The sequence below is a fragment of the Rattus rattus genome, chromosome 10 (genome assembly GCF_011064425.1).
Source record: "Rattus rattus isolate New Zealand chromosome 10, Rrattus_CSIRO_v1, whole genome shotgun sequence".
Lineage (NCBI taxonomy): Eukaryota > Metazoa > Chordata > Mammalia > Rodentia > Muridae > Rattus > Rattus rattus.
Window position 1 is genome coordinate 68195107 of NC_046163.1, and position 27955 is coordinate 68223061.

The 27955-nt window shown below is 47.8% G+C and overlaps 1 protein-coding gene across 2 annotated transcripts in view; it reads right to left on the reverse strand.

The window, feature by feature from the left end:
* The window catches only part of Prox1 (prospero homeobox 1), a 49513-nt gene continuing 21558 nt past the window's right edge, over positions 1-27955 (reverse strand). For both annotated transcript variants that reach the window (XM_032915190.1, XM_032915191.1), the window contains exons 4-5: positions 25710-25904; positions 1-1299 (exon numbers count right to left, since the gene is read on the reverse strand). In XM_032915190.1, coding sequence (XP_032771081.1) covers positions 1114-1299; positions 25710-25904 — 381 coding nt within the window. In that variant the 3' untranslated portion in view covers positions 1-1113. The remainder of the gene's footprint in view (positions 1300-25709; positions 25905-27955) is intronic.

Genomic DNA, 27955 nt, shown 5'->3' on the forward strand with positions numbered 1-27955 from the left:
ACCTATTGTACACACTTGGGTCAAACATCAGCTTCTGGAGTAGAAGAGACATCATCAGCTGCTTTAAGATATTCCAACCCAGAGGGAAGAGACAGACAGCCACCCTCCATACCCATATGCAAATGAGCCATCCCTGGGTGCCGTCCTCACAGGAAGTACAGTTCAGGTCCACTAGCAGCTGCCAGCATGCTCCAAGAGTAGGCAAGGGTTTCTCGGTCAATGGGAGTTCTTAATTCCTTACTGTAGAAAGGTATCCAGAAATTAGTGTTTTAGGAGGAGAAAGAGGGTCAGAAAGCAATAGCAATGGTAAGCACATAAGGAGCTGAGCGTTTGAAAAGTGCGCGCCTTTTAATATCTGAAGCAAAGTAAACAGCAACTAGTGACAAAGAACGGGGTTTCCTCTAAGTCGACACGGCCAAGCTCACATCTCACCCAGAGCCTGCTCCAAAGTTCACAGAGACAGCAGGTCGGCCTGCGTGCATTCCCAGCCTTGCTAGTCTCAGGAGAGCCGGTTTTGTACAAAATTGGGTCTGGGGGTTTATGCCATTTCTCTTACAAAGGACTTGGTGACAATCCTTCTAAAAACCTGTCCTTTGAGGGTACTTTTGAGATGTGAGCTACCCAGCAGCCGAGGGCATTGGCTTAAACGTGTAAGAAAAGGTTACTTATCAGGCTCAAATCAAACAAGGTATTCCAGTGTGTGAAGTGCTTTTCCTCAGGTTCTTCCAGAACTTCTTAACCCTAGAAACAGGAGACACAGCACGGGGGTGTGCACGTGAGCTGTGTCACAGTCACCAGCTCACTCCATAGCTTTTATACACTTTACACAGGCTGACATTCCCTTCTCCTGAAGACCAACCCTACCTTAAGTCTCCAAACATTAAGGGCCTTGGGCAAAAGTAAACTACAGGGTGTAGAAGGAAAATACCCATCCCCTTCTGATGAGGGAAAATAAAAGGAACCCAAAGAGGATGAGCAGGGACCACCAGCTGACATCACAAAGTATCCATGCCTCCCCCACACAAACATATAAAACCAAAATCTAGACACAGAGAAGTTGGACATCCAAGGGGGACTTCTTCTATCCATACATTCAAAAGGGCGTTGCGATCTCTACTCGTGTAGGAGTTCTTGTAGGCAGTTAGGGGATTTGAAAATCTCAGGAACTTCACTATCCAGCTTGCAGATGACCTTGTAAATGGCCTTCTTCCAGGAAGGATCAACATCTTTGCCCGCGATGATGGCATTGAAAAACTCCCGTAACGTGATCTGCGCAACTTCCAGGAATCTCTCTGGAACCTGCTGATACAAGGAGACAATGGGTATTAATAAAGTTTTCAGTTTCAAGTCTGCAGTTCTTCAAAGGAAGCTGAGCTAAGTCCACGCTCTCAGAAGGGGGCTTTAGACGGCACCTGCATTTTCTAAAAATGGCCGGCCTCTTTTCTCTCGTGTGGAGTTGTTATATATAGCAGCATTGTGATAGACGGCGGCTGCTTCGTGGGCTTCAGAGGAGACATGCGCAGAGGATACATGGGACCCACCAATGACAGGGTTTCACCGTGGAGCGCCGCAGTAGAGAAAAGAGACCCACACCATCACGTGGTTAAGCAGGTCTGCTCTAGAAGAAACTTGCCAACTCCTCTTTTTCATAATTTGATTCCTCTCTTCCTTTTGACTTCCATTATGAAAAAATTAATGTGTCCTCAGAATAGAAGGATACATGTTGGACTTCTACATAACCTAAATCCCTAACGTCAATGAAGAAACTTTAAAATTGGTGTCCTGTTTGTAGCGTAGAACTGTTGCCGGGACGCGCAATTGTGTATTAAAACAGCCAGGACTATAAAGGGGTAACATAACAGCACAAAACTCTAAGCTGTGAAACTTAAACTGAACTCTGAATTGCTACATGTTGCTTCGGCTTTAGAATAGTTCCTTAGACAGTGGTCTGTGTAATCGATCGTCGCTATAAAAGCTAACACTGAGTGTTTACCATGTTGGGCGCTATGTTACATTACATAGTGAACGCTACTCCGTTACTTCCAACCTCTGTGAAAGGTGTTATTGTCTCAATGATACCTCGAACAAACGGAGACAAGGAGAGATCAGAAGGACTTGTTCAAGACCATTCTACTCCAAGATTATCATTCCCCCAAATAATCCTTTTGGAATTTTTATTTGTCAAGCCCCTGCTTCCATAGCAATTAATGTATGTGAGCTTCCTGCCTGTCTGCCTGCCTCCCTGCCTGTCTCTCTGCCTGTGTGCCTGTCTGTCTGTCTGCCTACTTGCCTGTCTGCCTACTTGCCTGCCTGCCTGCCTGTCTGTCTGTCTGTCTGTCTGTCTGCTTGTCTGCCCATCTTTCTGTCCGCCTGCCTGTCCATCCATCTGTCTGTCTCCCCTTGCTGATTAAATAGTGTGACCTTTGATTGAGAGGAGAACACTTAGTAGTCTTTAGAAGCAACTCACAGTAAAGTACGGCCTATCTGTGCTCCCTTCAGCATGATGGATTCATAAAATAGTTGCACAAATCAATCGTTTTCCCAGCATGCTTTAGTGAGATTTTAGTTTTACATTAAGTTCCGATGCATGAGGACATAAATGCCTGGTGCCCTATGTGTAGACACATCTATCCTCACAGATGTAACATGAAAGACCTTCACTGTGGCTCAGAAATGCCAGTTACTCAAACGACGGGGAGATTACTGTCCAAGACAAGTGCAGCACCTCTTCTCTGCCTTTCCTCAACAAGTACAGTGGGCATAGACATGGATGCACGCATGCATACACACACGTACATGACTGGTAGGCAACATAGAAAAGTAAAACGATCACTGGGTGTCCCTGAACTTCTCCTCTCGTCCAATAGCTGGCCAACTATTCTTTAGGGAAATCTAGTAACTTTTGACGGAAAAAGGAAAGGGAAGGGAAGGAAGGGAAAAGGAAAGAAGGGCAAGGCCCCAACACAGAACCTAGAACAGGCACAATGGCCCCCATCTTTAATCTGAGCACTTGGATCTCTGAGTTCCAGGCCAGCCAGGGCTACACTGAGACCCTGCCTCAGAAATACAGAGGACGGCATGAAGCAATCTCTCCCCAAAGCATTTATGTTGACTTGTCAGGACAGAGCTCAGAGCTGACTGGGGGCACAGCGAGGGCCCCTTCTCCCTGGCTGGACAAACAGCAGTCTGCTGAGAAGCCACACGGACTCCGTGGAAGCACCTGTGCACACGTGAATTTCCTGGAGGGAGCATCCTGTTCCCACCCAATGACAGCAAAAGGGCCTTACTGGGAGAGGCCACGTGGCTGGGCACAGGTCTGCAGCCAAATGCTACAGGTACAAAGATCAGTGGTACAAACTGTGTGCTCTCGCTGGCTGCTGGCAACAGAACCTCCATGGAGACCCATCCTCCTTCAACAAGAAACCGAGAGCTGCAGGAGACAGAGAGCTCTGAAAGACACAGGTGTGAGGCTAGAAAGAGTGGGGAAGCCAGATGCCCCTCCCACTCCAAGGACACTCCCAACCCCCACCCTGCCTATACACACAGCCAGGCCCGGGGAAAAGGGCCTTGTGGAAGCCAACGGGAGCAGAATTGTCTAGATAACTATGGCAGCATGAGCTCTGGAGGGGGAGGGTGCTTTAGGACTTAACTGAGAACAGAGGAACTTCAGGAATGGTGCCAAGTCTCCACTCCATTCTCAGAGGCCATGAGCCTTGGCGAAATGGGTCTCGTCCTGTCTTAAACATTCATTTCTTGAGGTCACCATGGCCAGCCACCCTGTGACAGCTTTTATACCGAGTCTGGCTTTTTACCCCCGTTGCAACTGGTTTCAGTGTCCTGTCCTCATCATAAGATGTCTCAGCTGAGGAGCCCAGGTGTTTATTCTGTGCCACCTGCGTGTTCCATGGGGGGTCTTTTATTATCCCACCAACACTGTTGTTAACAAGGAGACCTTCCCCCTGTGCTTCATCCCACAATGCTCTGTAGTTCACGGATGTCCTCTCTCGTGGTTTTGAGGAAAGAAAGCCCAGAGCTGGGTGCAGCTTAGTGACACGGTATTTGCCTGGCCTGTATGAGGCCCTGGGTTTGATTCTCAGTTCCGCCACAACAAAACAAAACAGAACAAAGACAAAACAAACAATCCCAAAGAAGCAAATTAATGAAAAAGATAAAGTTTTAAGTAACACGGATCTCAGAAAACACCATTTTATAGATGGAAAAGCCACGAGATTCGCTGAAATGGAGAAATGGTGACATAAAGATACTGGTGAACTAAGACATCTTTCCGATAAAACATGCTGGTCTTTACCACGACTTATTTAGTTTTACTTTATATTTTCTTTCTTTTCTCTTTCCTTCTTCCTTCCTTCCTTCCTTCTTTCCTACCTTCCTTTCTTTTTGACCCAGGGTCTCATGTGGCTCTGGCTGGCCTTGAACTCAGCATGTAGTCAGAGAAGATTACCTTGAACTTTCAATCCTCCTGCCTCTAGCTTCCTGGGTGCTGTGAGGACAGACCTGTGTCCCAGGCTTTAATGCTTTTATAAAGGCAGTTGACTCGTGTGAGGTAACAAATTCCTGACCAGCTATGTCTCTGTTACTGAGGGAAACCATGTGCAAGGAGCCAGTAACGTCAATGTAAACAGAAATGGGTTAGAGAGTTACGGGCTGCTGGTCTGGTTGTTGGAGGGGTCCTCTTGGCGAAACATGAAGTAGCTTGCTAATTTGCAGCGTAGGGTAAAAGGGTTCTCGGAGAGCCTCTGATACTGGAGCAGGTTGTCTCTCCATGGTGGCTCCAGAGAGTGTGTGGGGGTAAAAATGGCTATTCTGAGAGAATGCTGAGGTATTCCACCCACAGGTAGAGATCTCACCCAGGAAAACAGAGAGCCTCTGCTCTCTGCTCAGAACATTTCTCCACCTTCATTTACCAGGGGGAGGTAGCATCTTCCTGATGTTTGGGGGGGGTAATTGGGGTTCAGGATTAGGAGCATGATATTACCCATACTTCATGCACCTCCTCACACCTAATGGCTTTCCCATCACTAATAAACATCTGCGGAAAAGCCCTTAGTGACAAGTAATCCCTTATCTGGGTTTCTTTTAATAGAACCCAACAATCTCTACCATGAACCCTTGAGTCTTCTCAGCATCAGGTGCAACAGTCAATCAAGTCACTGGAATGCAAGACAATGCAGGCTGCCGGGGGCGGGGGAGGGGGAGGCCAGGCCTTTGGACATGCCACAGGGGAAAAACAAAAGGCTTCCAAAGTCTTTGGCAGACCTAGGAGGCTATTGTGGGAGCTGCTTGGCCGAGAGTTCTTCAGGAGGGGACAGTGGAAACTTTGCTCTGATAAAAAGGCATCCCAGCCTAGGAGCCTTACCCCAAATAGTCTTGCCTTGACATTTAGAAAACAGACTCACAGTGAGGTACTTGAACACACTGGCCACTCTGAAGGGAGATGGCCAGCAAGCACCCACCAACTTCACCCTGATTATTTGCTCTTGCTTGCCCATCAGAGAGAGCCAGTGGCTTCCAGAGGATGGAGGGAAGGAGGGAAGGAGTTCACATCTGTTTAGTCCACAGCTGGGCAGCACACACAGGCAGTGGGCTGGGCGGGGGAATGTTTTGCTGCTCCTCTCTCCCTCTCCCTCTCTCTCTCTCTCTCTCTCTCTCTCACACACACACACACACACACACACACACACACACACAGATAGGATTGAGTGGCAAAGACATCCCCCTCCTGTCTTCCTCCTCCTCTTCCCAGTTGCTTTACCTTCAAGGATGATTTGTTTTATTAAACTGGCTGTCCCCAGTCTCTGCAGTCCATAATGAAAGCCTGACATAGCAGGCTGCCTGCCTTCTGTGTCCTACAGACACTCATCATAAGTGTCAGGACATACCAAGGTTAGCGGTCACTGGAAGTGTGCTCGCTGGCCCAAACCTTGCCAAACGCTCTTGGCAGCTGAATGAATGTCACAGAGAATAGAGGGGGAATTACAAAGGTTAAAAAGAAGACAGTCTCTCCTATTTTCTGGAGACAGAGAGGCTGATTTTTCACACCTCTGAAGCATCCCTCTGCTCACTCACTGGCCTCTTGCGGGAGGGGGGGGACCATAACCCTGCCCTTTGCTCAGGTCCCCATGGACAGGCCTCTATTCTTGATCCCCTTCAAAGGACTGGCCTCAGCTCACCGATAGAATCATCTTTACTGAAATGGATAGAAAACACGCCAAGTACCCCCTCCCCAATTCCCCCACAGCCCTTCCCCAAGAACCACCACCCAATGGCCATTTCAGCCTATCAATAGATCCCGATCTCAGTAAGGAAGGTGTTTTTGACACTATCTTTTAAGCTAATCCCTCCACGCCCCCCAAACTTCAACATAAAAACGGAAGATGTGTATAAGGATGACAGGACTGGTTGAGAGAGGAGAAAAGAGAGCCCTGCTTGTATTTTGGTGAATCCGTCCGTGTGTGGGTTTTCTTTCTCCTTCCTTCCCCACTTTTTTTTTTAATACTATAAAAGGGCAATAAAATGCTGACTTGGAGAAGACAATGTCAAGGAGAAAAGGGTGCTGGTATTTTGGATACTCTTCACTGCTCGCCTTGGAGAGAGTTATTCTTGTCACAGGCCTTTTGTCTGCATCTGCTGACGGCTTGCCCATAGCCAGCAGCATACTTTAACTGTTTTGTCACCTCCCAACATCACATGCATCAGCTGTTGGGCTTTTGTTACGGGTATTGTAGAACTAATCCGCTGTGGCTGTTCTACTGTGCAGTAAATAAAACAGAAACCGGCTTCTCAGACCGTTGTGCATGAATATTTCAGACAGCTTTTTACAACTCGGGGACTCACCAAATCAAATAAATCAATAACTCCCCCACCCCCAGCATCCACAGACCCTCCCCACCGACTGAAACAAAACCCCTCCAGCTCGCCACAGATGCCTCCGAGAGTCACAGGGACTGGAGCTGGCAAGTTGAAAGAAGAGTGTTCTCGACTTGGGCCCTGCCGAGTTCGTATTTAAGAGGAGAGTTAAATACATCTGAGACTCAGCTCTGAAAATTTGCAGAGCCTTTGGTGGGGGGGTTGTATGTTTATATATTTATATATTTTAATATATTTTGCACATACATGTAAGTGTATGTTTCCATATATACTCTTAATTAATCCCTGTGTCCTTTCTATAATGTGTACCCTGTACAGAGGTGTGCTGAGAAAATCAGACTCTAAAATGTTCTTCAAAACTAAATACACACCACGAACCCACTCCACGTAGGAACAGGGTAGTCGACCAAGCAGAGACACCAAGGCCTCCCCCCAAGATGACTTCTGAATGTCTTTGGAAGAGTTCAGGAGAGAAAGAGCATCTATCTTCCCCACATGGGCATGCTTGGGACACAAAGGTCCCAGGAAAGAGACAAACACTGAAGTTCTTTCGGAGCCATTCACCCCGGTGGGCACATGATTCCCCTAAACAAACTGGCCCATCCCTGCTGTTTGGTAAGTAAATATTGATCGAGGAGAGGCCTGTCTCCCGACAGCAGTGGCTTAAGCTGGGGACCTGTACTGCTCAAGAGTGGGCTTAGAGGATGAACTCGGATGGTGCAGCACTCTTCACAGACTACCAGTCAGAACAGACACACACGCTACAGCATGGCAGCTCTTCGCCTCTGTCTTGGTCACCCTAACACCTGCCAGGAGCAGAACAGAGAAATCACAGGCCTGTGAAACATGGTCACATGATATCAGCCAGGCGTGCAGCTGTGCTGTGTGGACAGCCCCGACTCCCCAGCCTTTCAGAAGACGAGGAGGTTCAGGATGCTCTTGGTGCACTGTGGGATTCTCTCCCAGTACCTTCTCTGTCCAGGGAATGTGCATGGGAAGGCAAGCCCAAGTGAACCCAGGGACAGAGACTTCAGAAGAGAGTTCTGCCTCCCATGAAGCATCTCCCCTCCCCGCGGTTTAGTGAGCAAGCCCGAAGCCTGGTTTGGGGTCTGCTTGGGTGATGTTATTGGCTGGGCCAGCACATGGAGAAAGATGCCTTGTGCTTTATGTTGGTTATTTCATAACTGGGACTCAAAGGCCTCATCTTCTGTCGTGTCACGGGCTGAACGGAAGTGTGTTCTTCCTTGGGAAGAGTCAGTTTTGAGTCCTCTTTACAGACTGGGTATGTATTAGCCCCGAATGCCGTGATCTAAGAGTAAGTCGTCCTGTTTTGAGTTCTTAACAAGTTTGATTAGGATGCCCCGAGTGCTCTCTCTAAGTGTGCAGAAGGAGGCGGCCTCCAGAGTTAGAGCAGACTAAATGGATGTCTTCACAACAACTAAGATTAGGTCTAAGTCCTCCCTCCCTCTGATGCTGCAGCCGGCATTCAACTTTCAGGCACCCTGGAGACTTCAATTAGTTTAATACTCGTGTAATGTGGGGCCCCAAGGGTGAACCTATTTCCTAACTACACATTTAGTTCCTTAAACACCTGAAGAATAAATATTCTTAGGAAAAGTTTAACACACACACACACACACACACACACACACACACACACACACGGGGCGGGGGAGGGGGTCTGTGTTCCCTTGGTCTAAGCAAAATAACATATGGTATAATAGTCTGTGCCTCCTCTCCCCCCCCGCCCCCTTCATTCTAAAACAAAGCTGCAAAAAAGAACAATGTTCTGTTGAGCAAAATTCAGTAGCATTCTGTAAACATTAATTTAAGAAAATCAATAGACTCAGTGAGCTATGCTACAAGATAAACGGGCCAGAGTGCCACTTTGTCAAACAGATTTCCCTTTCCCTAGGCTGGAGAAAGACAGTTTCAAAATGGGGCAAACGTGTTGCAACCAAGGTTTGAAAAGTATGTGGCCTTCAAAACGGTCTGTCCGTTCCTACTACAAAGCTGGGCAAACATAGTTTCAAAATGATAAGACCGGTTGGGAATGGATTTGGTGCTCAAATTTTACACAGAGTAGGTTTTTCTCAGGTGAGGGAGGTTAAGAGAAAGGGGGGTGTGTGTGTGTGTGTGTGTGTGTGTGTGTGTGTGTGTGTGTGTGAGAGAGAGAGAGAGAGAGAGAGAGGAGAGAGAGAGGGGGGCAGAGGGTGCTTTGGGAAGAGTTTCAGTTGATGTTTGACTTTTAAAAAGGAAAGGAAGAAAGAAATCTTTATTCATGCTGACCCCATGGGCAATAGGCCTTCTTGCCAAAATCCCAAAGCCAGACTCTCCAGTGAGTTGGGGATCAGAGGTTCAGCTGGTGGAAGCTGCTCGGCCTGCACTCATCAGGCAATGTCATGTTAATGTGGGAGGCCTGTGGGGGTTCAGGCAACAGACCCCTGGCCCCAGGAAGGAATGGGGAGGGATGGCTTAGTCCAGAGCGTCAAGGCTGCTCTCTCTGGATGCAAAGGTGATTAGAAAGCTGGCTGAAGGGAAGCAGGTCCCTTTGTGTGCTACGGCTGTACTGATCAGCATGGGGGTTTGTGGCATCTTACTCCCAGGTAAGACCCGTGACCTGCCCCAACAGAGTACCTGCCTCCACTAACGCCAGAGTCAGTAGAGTCTACCAGAGAGGCCACTGTACAAAGCAGCAGTCACAGGGAGCTGGCGAAGAAGGAAGCCAAGGATCCACCTTGCATGGGCAGTAAAACCCTATGGAGAAGGATCAGAGGAACTGGACCTTGCCAGGGGCTGGGGCAGTGGGGACTGGACACCTCCGTCTACACAGCTCCACACTACAGCACTGACAACAAACTGAGAGACACCTGGGCATTTTCTTTGTTTCCTTATCTGAATTGCTGTCTCTGCCTTCTAAAGAACGGATATTCAGAAAATCCACCCCCACCCTGACCCGTCTATAAAATGCTGGCACCTTTAAGCTGCTGGTTACATACACATCCCAGCAAGGGTCCTGAAGGATAGCATCTTCAGTAACCATGACTTCCTGGTGGTAGAAAAAATATGTCCTACCATCTCTTCTCCCTGCTAATAACTTTGTGCACACATTTTAAACTGTGCACACATCCTGCTGTCAGTTCTGCGGACAGATAGGGAAATAAGTGAATTCGTCTTTCCCAAACTTGGAGAGACGCTGGTGACAGTGACCCGAGAGGAGAGAGAAAAATGTCTTTAGAGATTGTCGCATTGATTTCATGGGGCTGAAATTCAGTTGGAGGATACACTGGAAATAGCCACTTTACTTGCTCCCAAAGGGAAGTCTTGAAGTGACACTTTAGGAAGCCTTAACTGTGATTTGCTGGGAGTGAGTGGGGGTGGGGTGGCGGTGGAGGTGTAAACTTTCTTTCCTTCTCAAGTTCTTCTCAGGCCTCTAGAGAGTGAGCTCCAGTCAAAACTGACAAACAGAGAGTAAAGCATCAGAAACTAAAATCAAGGATCTCCTCCTGGGTCCCAGGGGTGTGGCGCAGAAAATTCTAGAAGTCTCTGAAAACGCTCTACTGGGACTGCCCATCTGTTCTCTCGTGGTGGTAAAGGCTAGACCAGGATGGCTCCACCAGACAGCCATACAATTCTGTAGCTTCAGAAACTGGAAGGTTCTAAGCTAGTGCATGCTTTTAAGACAGAGAGTGGACCCCAGCAGAGGTCAGCAACCTTGACCAAGGGTGGCTCCCAGATAATCTTCCTTCCTCTTAACTGTCTAAGAATACAAAAGCCTTTCTTAGCATAGGGGCTTGTCCAAAAGAGACTAAGAGTCAGAGCTGGCATACAGGTCAGAGTTAGATAACTCCTGTCCTTAGTCAGACTTGAGGTCTACCAGATTTTTGAGACACCAAATGTCCTTTTCGTTGTGTACTAATTCCCTGGGCACACCAGTTGCTCTTGCGGGGAGCTGGGACTGTCTGTCTCTCTGGCCTTCACCCTGAAATGCCCCATCGTTCCTCAGAGGCGTGCGGCCCCAGCTTCAGGACAGGCTAAGAGTTCTTGAGGTTAGCCCTCACAGCAGTCACCAGCTGAGGTGGTTAAAACAAACAGAACCAAGCTTGGTGCCATTCCTGGATAGAAGATTATCTAAAATCAACATGGCCTAAATGCTCCGCTATTGTGGGAAGGGAAGCTGGGGCACAGATGATCCGCAGCGTCTCGGGGGCTGCTGGACAGGGCATCATGTGACTGCTTTCGGGAGCAGCCTTCCCTTGGTGGGTAAGCCCTACTTAGGCCAATACCAAACCGGCTCTGCATGCCCTGTGCTCTTGAGGATGGAAGAATGGGAGCAGTTTCTAGGAAGATTCTGGTTGGAGGTGGGGCTCAGCAAGGCAATGAATATACAGGTTTTTCCTTAATATTATTACTGAACTGTGCAGCTTATGAACCCCTGCAGGAGCCTTGAGACTGTGGTGGAAATCCTCTGTCATAGAGAGATGATTTAGCATACAAGGAAGGTGTGTGCAGGTTGCACGTAAATACTGTGTCGTTGTATATCAGGGACTTGAACATCTGTGCAAGAGCTGAGCCCTGCAGACTGTCCCATATAGAGACAAAAGGGCCACCTGGGCTTCAAAAGCCACACATGAGATTCTGATGACTCAGAAATCTCTCAACAAACACAAATGGCTTTGGAGAAGCAGGGAAGAGTTTCTCAGAGAGACCAGGAAACATCAGATGGCTGCCAGACTACTAATCAACCCAAGGGGACCTGAGAAAATGCTGGGTGCCTTGCCACAAGGCACATCCAGAAATCTACAAATAGGTCGTCATCTCACAGATGATATTTGAAGATGGTCTCTGTATTAATGGAATGCGGTGGCCCCGAAACCACAGCCCTTTATCTTCCTCCACTCACTCGAGCATCGGGTCATTTCTTGCCTTTTACCTCTTCTCAGTGCATATATCACCTTGTACTAACTGTCCCCTTCAGTAGACGATTTGAGGAAAAAATTGTAAGGAAATGCTTAGGGAAACAGAAGTTGGGTCCACTAACCCTAAGAAATGTGAACCCTACAAATCCATGAGGATTTATTGCCTACCCACAACAAACCCTCACCTATGGAACTAACCCCACTGGTGGTCTTCATGACTGATGGCCTTTCAAGGAAAAGATGGAGATGCCCTTGGTGAAAGTACCCATCATGCCTTACAGTAGAGGCTGAACATCTCAACTAGTGCTAAGTCTTCCTTGAAGGAGTGAAGGTATAGACAGGACAGTGTGTTCAGGTGAATGTTGCCTGCTTGTGTTCAGCCATTGTGTTTCCTAGTCCACACAGACCCAGACTACATGCTCTAGACCTGGGTGAAGCCTATGCCGACATCTCATTGGATAGGGAGCCACGTCACCAAAGTGAGCAGCGAGAGGGGTGACTGCACCAATTCAGGCTGCCATCAATTGTTTATCAATTTGAAGAATTAGTCTCTATCAATCATCCCAATAGGGGAATTTCCTCATCTCCCAGGGTGCTGCTGGGATTTGGATCCACGAAGGCGTCCCTGGGAGGGGAAGGAAATGAGCACCCTGGAGATGCTCACTGAGATAATTAAACTGTGCAGAGTCACGCCAGTGGAAGTGGCCCCACGTGAACACCATCTGGATTCCCAGGGCCTCGCTTGGCACTTATAGCTCGCAGTTCTGCAGTGTTGCGAAGGCTCTGGGGGCTTTTGTGGAAGAGTGCAGGATGTCCTCTGCTTTCAAGTCATGGCCTTACAGTGCCAGAGCAAAGTTGGGTCTACTCATGTCCCTATCCAGGTGAGCAAAGTAGAACCCAGGGAGGGGCCCATGTGGCAGAGCCTGACTCTGCAGGCCAGGTCTCCTTCCTGCAGCCCCCCTGCATTGGAACAGAAGCCTGAAGAGTCCCTAGGCATGTACCGGATGCCAATACCCTCATAGTCATGACTAAGAGAAGTCAGAAAGAAACACTTCCTCCTTTGGAAACTAGTTTTTGCATTGATCTATTGACCTAATTCTGATGGAAATTGTTTGTTGGCTGTTTGGGGACAGAAGGAAGTGATGTAATAGCTGGGCTCCTGACGATGTAGCAACTATGTAGTTCCATGTATGTACGTGTGTGTGTGTGTGTGTGTGTGTGTGTGTGTGTGTGTGTAAATGTGTATAGAGGCCAGGAGTAAACGGTTGGGTATCATCATATCATCATCATCATCATCTTCTTCTTCTTCTTCTTCTTCTTCTTCTTCTTCTTCTTCTTCTTCTTCTTCTTCTTCTTCTTCTTCTTCTTCCTTCTTCTTCTTCTTCTTCCTTCTTCCTTCTTCCTCTTTCTTCCTCCTTCCTCCTCCTTCTTCTCCTTTTCTTTCTCCTCCTTCTTCTCCTTTTCTTTCTCTTCCTCCTTCCCTTCCTCCTTCCTCCTCCTCCTCCTCCTCCTCCTCCTCCTCCTCCTCCTCCTCCTCCTCCTCCTCCTCCTCCTCCTCCTCCTCCTCTTCTTCTTCTTCTTCTTCTTCTTCTTCTTCTTCTTCTTCTTCTTCTTCTTCTTCTTCTTCTTCTGTTGCTCTCCACCATTTTGAAATGATTTGACAGTTACATGCATTTACTTAATGAATTTTTTTTGAGCAGGGTTGTTAGCTGAACCAGAAGCCCCACTTGGCTAGCCTGGAAGGGCTCTGCTTGGCTCTGCCTCCCTACATTTGGAGCAGACCACTGAGCTTCAGTCCTCCCCACTGCTCTCACTGCCTCCACGTTTGCTCCTCCCTATCGCACTTGACTCCACAAACCAATGTGAGAGGGGGCTTCTACAGGGTTCACTTTGTGCTAACGAGCCTGTGCAGGTGTGCGTGGGTGTGTCAAATCCTCAGGACTCTGAGTGCACGCCATCGAATCTCCAGGTATAGACCAGAAACATGAGCACAGAGAGGGCGAGACACTTGCCAATGCTTCTCAGCCAGCCAGCAGCAGAGCGGACTGGATCCTGACTCTACTGGCTCCAGCATGACGTCTTAAACTCTGACTCTGGCCCAGGGCTGCTATGGTGGACATGCTCCCAGAGCACTTTCCTAAGACTTCAAGTTGACCTGCATATTCAATAATGACTTCTTGTAAGCAAACACATTACATATGACCAGATACAGAAAAGGCAGCACTTTCTCACCACCATGGTTACTGTTACACAGATCCATGTCCCAGACTAAAGTTATTTCCCGTAAAGTCAAATGCCACAGTGTTCCATCTACAGACACAATGAGGACACGTATACAGAAGTGGGGACCTGCCCGCTGTCCCTACAGATGGATGTGTTTGTACTCTGCACAAAACTCCATCTACCCGAACTTGCTAAGAATCTGGTAGTTCTTTCATAAAGCCTAATCATACACACAATGACTCATGGGATAGTTTTAACCAATACGGTCCTGAGGGGTTGGGGATGTAGCCTAGTGATAGAGTGCATTGCTTCTTATGTGCAAGGCTGGGTTTGGTTCCCAACAGAAGAAAAATAAAAGCACGTACTGAGGTATCAGTCCAACTTCTGAGGATGCATTGGTCAAACAGTTAACAAAGTGTCCTTGTGTGCCCACAAGGGACAGCCCTCAAAGTGTACTGTGGCCGCCCACCCCTGGAATTCTGCCCTGTGGTTTAAGTCCCTGAAGTCATCTCTGGGAAGAATACTACCAGGTGGAAATGGATTGCCCAGGGCGGCTGAAATGGCCGGGGCAGCCCACTGGCTGCTTGTGATTAGGCTTTTAAAAAGAAACGCTGCTCCTTAATCTGCAGAGGGGAAGACTAAGAGGGAACAACGCTAAAGTCCGCGAAATCGGAAAGGAGACAGAGAAAATGGCTATGACCCTGTCCGCAAACCCCAGCAATCTGTCCCTCTGCCGCTTCAAGGGGGTCATTTCCAGAGACATCCAAACAGCAGACTATTTTCACAGCAGGTAATAAATTTAGAGAATTATTATTTTGAGAAGCTGTAGAGTCTGAGAATGGGGTTAAGTCTTTAAAAGGTTTTAACAAGCCCTCGGGTGAAACCAAAAATGACCCAATCCTGGGAGGTACGTATTTGAAAAGCAGTCAATCAATGATGGATACCAGCATCCTGATGTGTGTGCTCTCTGCCCACTGCTGACATAGGGCTGGGTGGCCAAGGGATTCCCCACCCTCCTCTCTCTGCACCTTGTCAGCTGGATTGCTCATGAATATTCAGAGCAGGGGTCATGCATATTCCTCTACCCAATTTTGGAATGATTGGGATGTCTCAGGAAACCAGCCCAACACAACTCATTCTTTGGAGGGCTTTCTCCTTAATCCTTATGAAGGTCTTTGTTCTACGATTTTGAATCAGGATTCAAGGTAAAAGTTCGACCACAGCACCATCAAAATATGAGCCAACTCCTTTAGCTACACCTTGAAGTGAAAACTGTCTGCTGCTGCCCACACAGAGACAACACACTGGCCGCACTGTTCAGGAGCTAAAAAACGGTTAACTCTCAATGGGGAAGCTGCTTGTCACAGGAGAACACAGATCAATTAATTCAAATTTAAGGGGAATTAAACATACCAATTATGTAGTCACCACAGCCCAAGATATTAAGCTCTGGAAGGGTCTGTGGTTCCTGTAGGAGGAGCCAAAACACCTTAACAGACTGTGGCTCTGCTAAGCATACAGGGCCTAACTTTTTAGAGGGAGGAGTTCAGCTTCTTTTCAAAACAGCCAAGTGCTAATCACTTTAAATAGCAGGTGATCCCCGGGGGTTGGGGGTTGGTTGCCGAAGGACCAGGCAAGGGATTTCGGGGAGGGGTGGGTGGTGGAGGGCCCAAGTCGATTGACTTAGAGAAAGGGAACCTTTAACAGCATAGCCAGTTTTTCAGAGAACTGGTAGCACCCAGCAGTATGCAGGCTTGGGTTCAGGAAGCAAGGGAAAGGCTGTCCAGGAAAAGAAGGACTTCCCAAGAATAAGACATGTCTAACAGACTCAAATCCTAACCTCGCCCGCCACCACAGACTGGAGGGATCCCTTCCTATCTTTTCAAATTACAGGTTTGAAAGGAAAAAAAAAAACCTTAGCTCTGGTGATGGGAAGACTCTCTCTCTCTCTCTCTCTCTCTCTCTCTCTCTCTCTCTCTCTCTCTCTCTCTCTCTCTCTCTGTGTGTGTGTGTGTGTGTGTGTGTGTGTGTGTGTGTGTGTAGTCACCTTGCTTCTTTAGATTTTGGAGTGGCCCCGGCAAGAGAACTGGGCCATCTGGAGTTCAGAAGTCGGGGGAGATAGGGAAGAACAGGGAAGATGAGCACACGTTCATCAGTCACACAAAAGAATGGAGCAGAAAGAAGCCTGGATTTGGGCGCTCGCGTCTGGCAAGGAGGCCGGCAGCAGGACTAATGAAGCATTTGCGGCGTGGGACGTGTGCCAGCGCAACAAAGATGCGCTGGGGCTCTGCAGATGTGCCAGGGCCCCCAGAGCAAAATAATGACATAATCACCATCAGTGTCACAGACCAGACTGTACACAAGGTGACAGGGGAGGGAAGCCTGGAACACACACACACACACACAGGCAAGGCTTTCCATAGTTGTGATGACTGTGACCCGGAGAGCTGGGACACAGGACTTCATGTCCCTGTCTCAAGTTCTCAGGTGGGGTGGATGTCCATCTTCACCTGGGTTCTCACCCGATCGGGCCCAGCTGCCGCTAATGAGGCAAGGGGAATCTGAACCACTTCAGGAAGACGTGGTTCGTAAACAGCAGAGGGAAATGAAGCACCAGAGAGTCAAGAGACCAGATCTCTAGTATCTGCATCTTCTGTCATGTGTGACTCTCGTCACAATCTAAAGCATGCTGCGTGTGACTCTTGTCACAACCTTGGGCATAAGGGAAACAAACAGACAGACAGACTGAAAAAAAAATGGAAGAAATCTCTTCGGAGAACATGCGAGAGGCCAGGACACAAACTACCCCCAACAACAGAAGGGCTAGCCTCAAACTGAGGGTAAAAGCAATGGCCAAGCATGGAATGGAAGGCAGGCAGGCCCTGTTCATGTTTTAAACAAGATCTCCCAGCAGGCCCTGTCACCTGCCCCGTGGCTCTCCATCCCTGTAAGGTGTTAGTACAGCTGCCTGGCTTTTAAGTGACTTTTGTCAGCTTGAAAGTGAAAGTCTGTCTGAGAGGTTGGAAGAACAATAGCTCGGAGCCCGGAAGAAGAACTCCAAGCACAAAGGACTCCCCTAACCAGTGCCCCTTTTCATGGCTTCTCATGGAATATTCATGAGGAGAACTTTAATTTTTTATGACCCCTTTTTGGTTTGACTGTAGTGCTTGTATCAACGCCCACGTTCAGGTTCCCCTTAAATACTAAAAGGTCTGTTCTGAAAGTGTTTGCAGAGAGCCACGGGGACAGAGTCGACTGTGGCCATCCTGCAGGCCTGTCCATCCTAACGGAATCACTGTCAGGGACACAGATTTCTTTTCAATATGGCTCCCGTCGGCCTCGAAGCCGCCCAGCGCTCTGCGGCACCCTTGTTTCAAAACTTGCTAATTTGCTAGTTCAACACTTCGGGAGAACGGTTATATTTGTTTTACTTGGCTTCACCCTAGTTAATAGAAAAAGGCAGCGTAATGATCCGCCAGAGAGAGAGTCCTTTCTTTGAGATAGCTGACTCCACCTTCCATCTTGACTTTGTGTTTCAGCCAAAAGTGGGAGGGGGAGGGGGAACAGATTGTATTTGTTTTATGTCATGTTACCAAACAGCCCTGGAGATTGGCTTAAGGCAATCTTGGAGGGTGAGACAGCAGGAGCGTTAAAACTAGAATAATCTACTTTTCGAGAGTTAAACTCAGATGCTGCACCCAGAAAGGCTGTTTGGGAAAATACTGCCAACTCATATGGATGAACTGAAGGGAAATGAGCAGGGGACAGATAGTCTGCCCTGTGACTGACGGGGAAGAAAGTTGTGACAGCTAAATACCACCTGGTAGGGGACAAGGAGAAAACTGGGTTTTAAGTGGTCATCCAGGTGAAAGGGGAGGGGCAGGCCCCAGCAAGCTGTGTGTTTGTTGTGTGCTCTGTTTAATCCAGGCCACATGCTCAGGCTGGCTTTCAATGTGCCGTTAGAACTTCTCCAGACATTCAATCCAGGACGGACTGGACACAATAGTCACATCGCACCAAAAGCTCCAGCCACCACCAGCGGCTCTCAGAAGGGAACTTGTGCTCTCACTCCTATTGATAACCCTTTGTGGGATGAAGAAAGAGGGGAGGCCAGGAGAGCTGCACACCAGACAAAAGCCACCCTGCCACACTGTCCTCGGACTTCGTCACCGTCCGAGAACAATTAATTATGAAGGCCTTAGGGCTAGGCCAGAGCAAGAGAAAGCCCACCACTGACCCAGCACCCCAACTGCCACCTCTGTGCTCAATAAACGCTTTGCCTGTTGGGGTACAGCCGCTGGGGAGCTAACAGATCACGGGGAGGGGTGAGCAGTAGAAAAGCAAAAGAATTTTTTTGTGTGCGTGTCCGCCCCTGTATAATTCTATTCTCACTGTGAACTCATCCATACACAAAACACAAGGACAATTTTTTTTTAAAAGAGAGAAAAAGCCACAGGGTAGGTTACAGTCAGAAATGGCTCTCGGTGGTGTGCTAAAAGGATGGTCTTTTCACCAAATCATTTCACAGAGGCAAAACAGACAAACACAAAGAGTTGAGAGTTTTTCTCCTACATTAAATGGAGTAACTGATAAGGTCAGACACATGATACCCAAAGACAGGGATCCACGAACTCTTGAAGTCAAAGGGCCTCTGTGTGCGGAGGCACAATCTTTCAAAGGAAATAGATCACAGAACTCCACTGAACCCCCTTTAAACTTTATGAAGCAGGAGGGGAAAAAGCTCTAAGTAGGGAAGCTAGACATAAGAGCCTTGAACTATTTTCTGAAGGAAAGATGAGACCCTCCCTAGGCTGCCACAAAACATCTTTTTTTTTTCTAAGGGCTCCTCTGAACTTTGATATGTGCCAAGACACTGCTATTGAAAGCTGTATAATTGCGTGCTATAGCCACTGTAGAAAATGCTTTGTTCACCCCAACAAAGGACAATGAACAGAGTGGAGCGGCAGTGCGCGCTATCTTTTTCTTTAAGAATGTTGAGAAAGGTCACGGGATGCTATCACTAATAAAGCTGTTGAGTAAGGGGGTTTTAAAGTTGTTCTCACTGTGGTTTGAATGCAGTGCAGTGACAAAAAGAGGCACGGGGAGCTAAAAAAATGCAATATTGCCAAACAGATCATAAATCAATGGGCCCCTCGCTTCATTATACGGATGGGCCACTTTGAATCTCAGAACCGGCCGAGGAACTGAGCCTTGTCCAGGGTGGGGGTGTGCCCTTCGGCCCACTTCCAGCCCACTGCCTACCCTGTCTGCCCTCTCCTCTCCTCTCCCCTTCGATTCCTACTGATCATTCCGTGAGACTACCTTCCCAGTCAGCCGTGTGTGTATGTGTATTTAGGCATCATTTATTCAGACTCTTAAAAGATCAATTTGGCTTGTCACCAGTGAGACTGGCACGGGAAGGGACAGAAAGTCTTTCTCCTCCTCCTTGCCACCCACTAAGAGTGTGCTGTGTAGAGCTTGTTGAAATGGCTTGGTGGCTTTGAGGCCAAGAGATAGCAAGAGCGGTAAAGGGGTTTCAGTCGTGTGCCAGTCAGCAGAGCATCCCTCATCTCATATCTATTTGGAGCACGGGGAGTGCCTCCAAAACCCACCTGTCTTCCTGCTTCTTTATAGAAAGGCTTCCAAACGTAATCTGCAAGAGCTGGTTGGAAGAGGAACAGGTTGGGCAATAATTTCAGTATGTGCTGACGGTGTGGGGGGAGGAGGGGGCGCCTTTGGGGGAGACTCCCTTTCAGTTTCAACGTCCAAGCAGAACGTGAGAAAGTACATCAAGGAGCCCGTAGAAGTTACCTCTCTTCTCTGTCACGTGACATCAGAGAAATGTCAAACCCACAGGCTCTGTGATGGATAGACCCAGTGACATGCTACGCCTGTTGCTACCGTAGGAAGTGGCATTTACCAGCCCACTAGTGAATGAATCAAGTTCCTGGTTCTATTTATTCCTAAGCCTTCCAGCCTCCAACCTGAGCCCTTCGCAAGGGGCAGGAGAGATTACTCAGTCTTATTGGGAACTTGGACTCTGCCTACAGATTGACTGACTAAGCACCGAGGGCCCCAGCTTTCCCCCAATGGAACCACCTCATGGTGCCCACTGAGAAAATGGGCCCCATGTGCCGGGAGACAGTTATCACATCTTCTACTCAACGGATACTCATGTCACCCAAGTCCCCAGCTTCAACCTCATCCTGCCCTCTCTGAGTTGCATTCAAGAGGTGGCCAACTGAGGTAACATAGCCATACCACGGCTCTCTGGGCTTCAGAAACAGTGAGCTTAGCCTCCGGGTTAGAGCGTTAGCTAGCTACTGAGCTCGAACTCTACACACTGGTAAATTAGCTTCAGAAACTGACAGGAATCATTACCTTCCTCCTCCCACAGTTGAGGGGGAAACAAAATAGCCGTAAGACCCAACTCCATTGGTCCCAAAAGTCAGAAGTATGGGCGAGATTTAAAGCCTGGTAAGCAGTGCTGAACTTCCTTCCCCTGCCCGTAAGCAAGCATTCTTTTGGAAGCTCCTCACGGTGAAGTGAGACGGAAGCACAGAGGTGCACAGCATCACACCTGGAGAGGCGGAGTTCCTGTGCCAGCATCGTCAATGAGAGAGGCGCCGCTGAAATCTCACGCCTTCTCCTGCACACCTTGGTAAATATGTCCAGAAATGGCACGTCCCACCCCACGCAATGGAGCCGACTCCCCTCCCTTTAGTACAAACTAGAAGTGGCATTCTTCCCACTCCCCCCTCCCGCTTCGGTGCCTTCTTCCACATCCCCCGGGTCACTGCAAACTCTCAACACCCTAAGCCTGGATGCTAAGCCAAGCACCCTGGCAATTGTGAAAGCTGATACAAAAGGCAGGGTAAGCCTTCCTGTCACTCAGAAGGTCCTGACTCAGAAAGGCCAGGAAGTGCAGGGCCAGAAGAGCAGAACTCTGCAAGCTACTCCCTCCTACCCAGTGATGACCTCCTTCATCTGTAGGGCAGGCACCCTCAGTGTCAGGGATTGGGGGGAGGGGTGCCAAGCAATGGCAGAGGTACCACAGCCATCAGGATACAGGATAGAAGAGAAAGGAAAGGAGAAAAAGTTCTAGCACAGAATGGGGAAGTCAGAGCATCCTCTGCCCCCATCTGCCTGTCTGTTTTGTAGGTCCCACCCACTTGGAATAATTTAAAAACCAGACAAGCTCAGCTCTTGTTGCTCTCTCTGTACCTTGCCACTGCTATTGCCCCCAGTAAGGAAGTTTCCGCCATGAATCCCCCAAGGGAACATCAGTAAGCAGTCAAAGGATATTGGCTATTTTATCCTTGATATGCACAACTGTCAAGAAGTATGTGTTTGTGTGGGGACACGTGCCCACGTGCGTGTGGTGGTCAGAGATTGGTACCCAATGGCTTGTTCTGTCACTTCCTATCTTGTTTTTAAGACAGGGTCACTCGTTGAACCTGGAATTCATGGCCACTGGGCTCTCGAGATCCACCTGTCTCTCCCTCTTCCCAGCTTTTACGTGGGTGCTGCGGATTGGAACTCAGACTGTTCATCTGGCAAGCATTTCACCAACTGAGCAGTCTCCGTCTTCCCAGCCATAGGAGATAGTTTAAAAGGCCACCCATGAGATATTGCATGGTTGGGGCAGCTAATAGAGGGATAGCCTACCCCTCTGTACCGATTGGATCTTTGAGCATCATGTAGACTTGCGTCCATCTCTCTGCTATGCTCATCTCTGTTTACAATTTTGGAGAGAGACAAGACTCTCTCTTTTTTCCACCCTCTTCACTAGCTTATCCTGAGACTACCGGGTTATTTTAGTTAATGCTATGAAGAGACATTTCAATGCAAGAGTGAAGCTGTGTGCACTATCAGCCCAGGCATTCGGCAAGAGGTGCCGGGGCTACTTTTGGCTCGCAGCCACATCCCACACTGGCAAAGCGACAAAGATAAGAACGGTGGCTTTTTAAGCATCTCACTTAAGCAGTGACCTCCATGCTCGAAGGCATAGAAAGGAGGGATCCCTTATCTGAAGGTTTGTAAGTCAATGTGACGAACTGAGAAGCTGCGTTAAAAACTATTTAGCAGTGTATGAGTTTATATGTGTGTGTAGGTGAGTGCCTGTGTGTCTGAGTGTGTGTATGTGTGTGTGCACTGTGTGAGTGTGTGTATGAGTGCCTGTGTGTGCATGTGTGTGCGTGAGTGCCTGTGTGTCTGAGTGTGTGTATGCATTGTGTGTGCACTGTGTGTGTGTGCCTGTGTGTGCATGTGTGTGTGAGTGCCTGTGTGTCTGTGTGTGTGTGTGCATTGTGTGTGTGTGACTGTGTGTGTATGAGTCCCTGTGTGTGCTGTGTGTGCGTGAGTGCCTGTGTGTCTGAGTGTGTGTGTGCATTGTGTGTGCACTGTGTGAGTGTGTGTATGAGTGCCTGTGTGTGCATGTGTGTGCGTGAGTGCCTGTGTGTCTGAGTGTGTGTGTGCATTGTGTGTGCACTGTGTGAGTGTGTGTATGAGTCCCTGTGTGTGACTTTGTATGTGTGTGAGTGTGCCTGTGTATCTGTGAGTGCCTGTGTGTGAGTATATGTGTATATGAGTATGTGAGTGTGTGAATGTTTGTGTGACTGACTGTGTACATGTGTGTGACTGTTTATATGTGTGAGTGCCTGTGTGTGACTGGGTATGAGTGAGTGTGAGTGCCTGTGTGAGTGTATGCATATATGAGTGTGTATATGTGTGTGACTGTGTATGTGAGTGAGTGCCTGTGTGTCACTGTGTATGTGTGTGAGTGTGTATGAGTGTCTGTGTGAGTGTATGTGTATATGAGTATGTGAGTGTGTATGTGTGTGTATGTGAATGTGTGTGTGAGGGCATGAATATGTGTGAGTGCAAGTGTGAGTGCCTGTGTGTGACTTTGTATGTGTGTGAGTGTGCCTGTGTATCTCTGAGTGCCTGTGTGTGAGTATATGTGTATATGAGTATGTGAGTGTGTGAATGTTTGTGTGACTGACTGTGTATATGTGTGTGACTGTTTATATGTGTGACTGACTGTGTGTGACTGTGTATGTGTGTGTGTATGAATGTCTGTGTGAGTGTATGTGTACATGAGTGTGTGAGTGTGTATGAGTGTCTGTGTGAGTGTATGTGTATATGAGTGTGTGAGTATGTATGTGTGTGTATGTGTGACTGTGTATGTGTGTGCAGGCTTATCCACATTCATGAGTTTCTGTGTAGAGTAGTCAGGGCAGAGTACATGCTGTTGAATCTTGCTTCTCACATTTCTGGGAAGAGCCCGTGTTTTGTTTCTTGTTCGTTTGTTTGTTTGTTTGGTTTGGTTTTAGTTTTTGGTGTTGTTTATAAGCTAAGGAGGAATTAGCCTCAGAATAGCTGAATAACTTGCCCAAAGTCACATGAGAAATGACAGGAGTCCTGCCTAGGCCCCATTCTCCTTGCAGTGGAACACTCTTAAAATAGTCTGTGCAGATAAAGGGGAGGTGGCCTGGCTGAAAGTGGATGTGATTCACAGAGAAAGAGCTATCAGATGCTAATCATATGAGGAGGAGGCTTTGGATGATGTTAAATGGAGCAGCTTGCTGGGCACCTCTCGATGCCAGTGTCTGTTTGTGTCCTTCAGATCCTTGTGCTAGGCATGGGGGGATTAAGTTCCAGCAGGTAGGTGTAAGCGCCCCGAAGATCCCAATGTGCATTTGAAGGGCCTTTCCCCCCTGGCGTGGGATCAGAAATTGACTCATGACCACTGGGAGGTCTTTCTATGAAAGCTGAGGTAGCCACCCAGTGAGTTTTTGTTATAGTACAGCATGGCTAACTCACGAGTGCTCACAGTAGCTCCCCGTGTGCTCTTGGAAGAGAAGGAACATGAAGCCAAGCTCCTCCACAAGATTTCTTAAGAAGTCTAGCCACTCTCATGACTCCAGCTTTGGAAGGCAATCCCAAGGCTGTCCACACAGTCAATCAGTGCTGTGACAATGGAGACTTTGACAACATTGGCTTTAACATAGAGGGGGCTTAGATGGCTCCATGGATAAGAGCACCTGCTGTCAAACTTGATGACCTGAGTTCTGTCTCTGGGATTCACATGATAAAGCAGAAAAATGACTCCCATAAGTTGCCCTCTGGCCTTCCCACACTCTCCACCTCTCCCCCTCCCTCTCCCTCTCCCTCTCAGGTAATTAATACAAATATGGTGGATCTGAATCCCAAGATTCCCTATTTTTAGTGCATCCAGCAGGAGAGAAACGCCATTTATAACATGTGTGGCAAGAAACACACTGGTCTCAGACAATAAATATACAATTGGTAGCTTGCAGGATAACCATTCAAACTTTCAAGAAAAACTCTGATTAACCCCTTGCAAAGCTTGCACACTTCATTCTGTATAAACCCATAACTGATCTGCATTCCCCAAAGCAGTGGAGATCAAAACTGGGAAGGAATGAGCAAGCAGTGGGACTAGGAGGGGGTCAGGTGTCTTTATGGACAAACCAGATCATAGGGGTTCCTCTTTCCCTTGATATATGGATATTTTTGGGCATACCTAGGTACTTATTTATAAGAAGAAGACAAGAGTACTATCATAAAGTCCATGAAATTCTGCCCTCAAAGCAGCATACCATCTAGTCAGAAGAATCAAGGAATGGATCAACTTTGTCACAGCTATCTGGTCTACCCTTTCCCAGTCTACAGAAATCTCACCATACTTCCACCTCCAGTTATTGCTGCCCAGGGCAGCAGGACTCATCAGATGCCTTTGTAAGCACTGGGAGCTTTGCTCTTCTGGTCTCATGCAATCATCACGTGGATGAAAACTGTTTGCCGAGGCTCCATGTCAGACCATCATGAAACTCCTGACTCATATCTGCACACCTCTCACTATTGCAAGGAATGGCTTCCTAGGGATGGTCTGTATTGCTTTGCATGCATCTATAATATACCCGTATAGAAGAGGAATGCACAAGCTACTCGTCCCCCTCAAAGGCAAACATAAGTAAAAACAAAAGAAAGGCTAGCTTGAGACAGCTCATCAGACTCAAAGCCCTTGCCACCAAGCCTGAAGGCTCTGGTTTGATCCCTGGAATCGACATGAACCAACTTCCACAAGTTGTCTTCTGAACTTGATGACCGCTCTATGGCTCAAGCATACCCCCTCCCTGCCCCTGTTCAAGGCCTCTCACTGTGCACACACTAAACAAACAAAAATGCAACTAAATTTTTTGAGCAAAGGTGATGTGAATGGATCTCTTTTGAAATATGCTTAGTAAATTTCTCATGTTAATCACAGAGCTGCTTGTTAACCATCTCTAGACTTCTTAAGAGGCAGCTTTGTAATGACCACTGCATATAATATGCTCGTAGCAGCTTGGCCAGCAGTCCAGAACATTAATGAGATCATCCTGTGTCTGCCCTTTACTTCAGACTTTTTAGTTCCCTTTCCTATGGTCAACTGAGTCTTCCGTAGAAGTTAAGATGGAGGGTAGGAATTAAAATGGCCGTGGGTGAGTCATGATGACCCTCATGGGAAGCCCCTGGTTGCTGCTCTACCTGACAATTCTGCCGAGATGTACTTAAGTAAGAAACCATCACAAAAAAACAGATTTAGAGTCTTTCCCAAAGAGCATGAAAATAAACGAAACGGGAGATGACCAAAGAACAAAGACTGGTTCCTACCTCAAAGTCGTTTGCTTTGTTGTAGTGCATGTTGAGGGCTCTGTACAGCTCACAGTCCCTGGTGATGGACAGCTCTTCTGTGCTGGTGACTCCATCATTGATGGCTTGGCGCGCGTACTTCTCCATCTGAATATAGTAAAACTCACGGAAGTTGCTAAACCATTTGATGAGCTGGGATGTGATGCATCTGTTGAACTGTTGAATTTAAATGTGGAAAAGCGTGAGCGGGCCACTGCTGCTGTTAGCCGAGTTTTCTTAAGCACTTTTAAAGTCTCACTCCCCGCCTTACCTGGAAAGGTAGGTATTAAGAACCACCAACATGGCGGCCGATGGGACGAATGTCTCCCGGAGTATGAGAGAGCATTCCAGTGACAGAAACCCCTTCACCATTTCAGGACGAGAACCGCACATGCTTCAGGTGGAGAAAGCATATTCTAAATCTGATTTTCCTTAGTCTGATTATCTTTCATTTAAAGACAAATCCACTGTTCTGTCTTTAGTAGAGCACGTGCATCTACAGACTTTGAAGAAACACACTGTATATTTTTTAAAACGTGGATTTCTATGGTAATTCCACTCGATGAGGGAAACCTGCTTTTCAGTAGAGTGGCAAGGCTGGGTTTTGCATGGGTTGGGGTGCTATCCCTCCACAATCCATCCATTTTACAGTTTTCCTACAGTATTTACTCCCAGTGTGGTCAGGGGAGACCTTGGCACCTGTCCCTGTGCTCTCTGTTCCCAGCCCTGGAAGGCCCGTGGCCCCTTTCCTTGACAGCTGTGTCACTTGGGAGATGTGGTTAAGACACAGTTCACAGATGGCAGAGAGATGGGACCTTTATTACTTCTTTTTTTAAATGCCAAGTTGTGATAGCATGATTGGGCTTTGAAAGTCTGTTTACCCAGGCTTTCCGACGACCTTTGAAATGAAGATGTCTTCCTGGGCCCTGGCAAATGGTCCTGTCCTTACTGACTGCTTTCCTCACGGCAAGGACAGGTGTGTCCTAATGTGCCAAGTCAAAACCAATAAATTCATCGCTTCCTGTCGGGCAGGCTGACAGGCACCCCTGCCTTTTGTCACTGGGACCATTCCTTTCCCTGGGCCCCCCAGAAAAGGGTGTACATCCATCAAAAATCAACAAGGAACACTTATGAAATCTTGGTCCTGAGACTATCCAGGCTGCAGCCAGATGACAGCTAAAGTGTGTATGGGGCTGTAATTACTGCAGAAAGTTGTTTCTCTACTCGCAAAGATAATAAGTGAATGGAAATTTATGGCGGAGAATGGAAGTCACAAGGAAACAGACGCTGGAGGCTGGTGTTCCTCCCAAAAGGCCATCTTGCGTCCTAATTGCCGTGGAGTTGCAAGGGCCCTTACAGATAATTGACCAGAAAATGATTAAGTCATCAGCAAACCGCTTCTGCTTGCGAGAGTTCAAACATGTACTTAACCTGTCCAAGAATTATATTTTCACTCTGTGCGTCTGCTCTGTCTCCATTCAGCCTCGCGGGGAACCCGATTAGAGAGACAACTGAAGGACCCCCGTTATCTGATCTTCTGGTGGCCGATTTCAATAGAACTTAAACCCATTACGATTTGCTGAAGTCGGACTCCTTTCCACTTATCTCAGCAGTAAAATACACTGTCCAAATTTCCAGACACTGAGATAAGGCCTACAGGCCCCCGTGACGGCTAACTGTTCCTTTTTAATTCTTTTAGAACAAGAAACAAAACATTACAAAATGATAGCAGGCTGTGCACTGGGGAATGAAAATTGCTTTGACATGGAGATTAGGCCTCTGTATTGTTACAAGACATTGTCTCATATGGACAAGAGTACTGTAGGGGGAAAAAATAGAAGGGTATTTTTTTTTCTAGAATGGTCATGAATGACCTAATGGAGGGAGACAAAAAAGTAAGTGCCCTTGCCATTATGTATGAATGGGACATAAAGGGAGATTTAAAGCGCATTGTTGGAGGCTGGAAATACCAGAGAGAGAGAATGGGCAGAAACAACAGACTCCAAACACGAGATAGGCAAAATGAGCAGTACCCACGGCCCAAGAGCAGGGCTTTCCCTGCCAGCCACCGGAGGGAAATGAAACCGGAGGGTGCTACTTTTTCATTCCCGGCTGAGAGCTAAAGGCAAGCATCCCGTTCGTTCTCCGGATCTTCACGTGGAAGGGGGTGGTGGGGTGGTGGAGGAAAGTATTCAACTTTAAAAGAGTTAATTCCGAGCGCCCTGCGT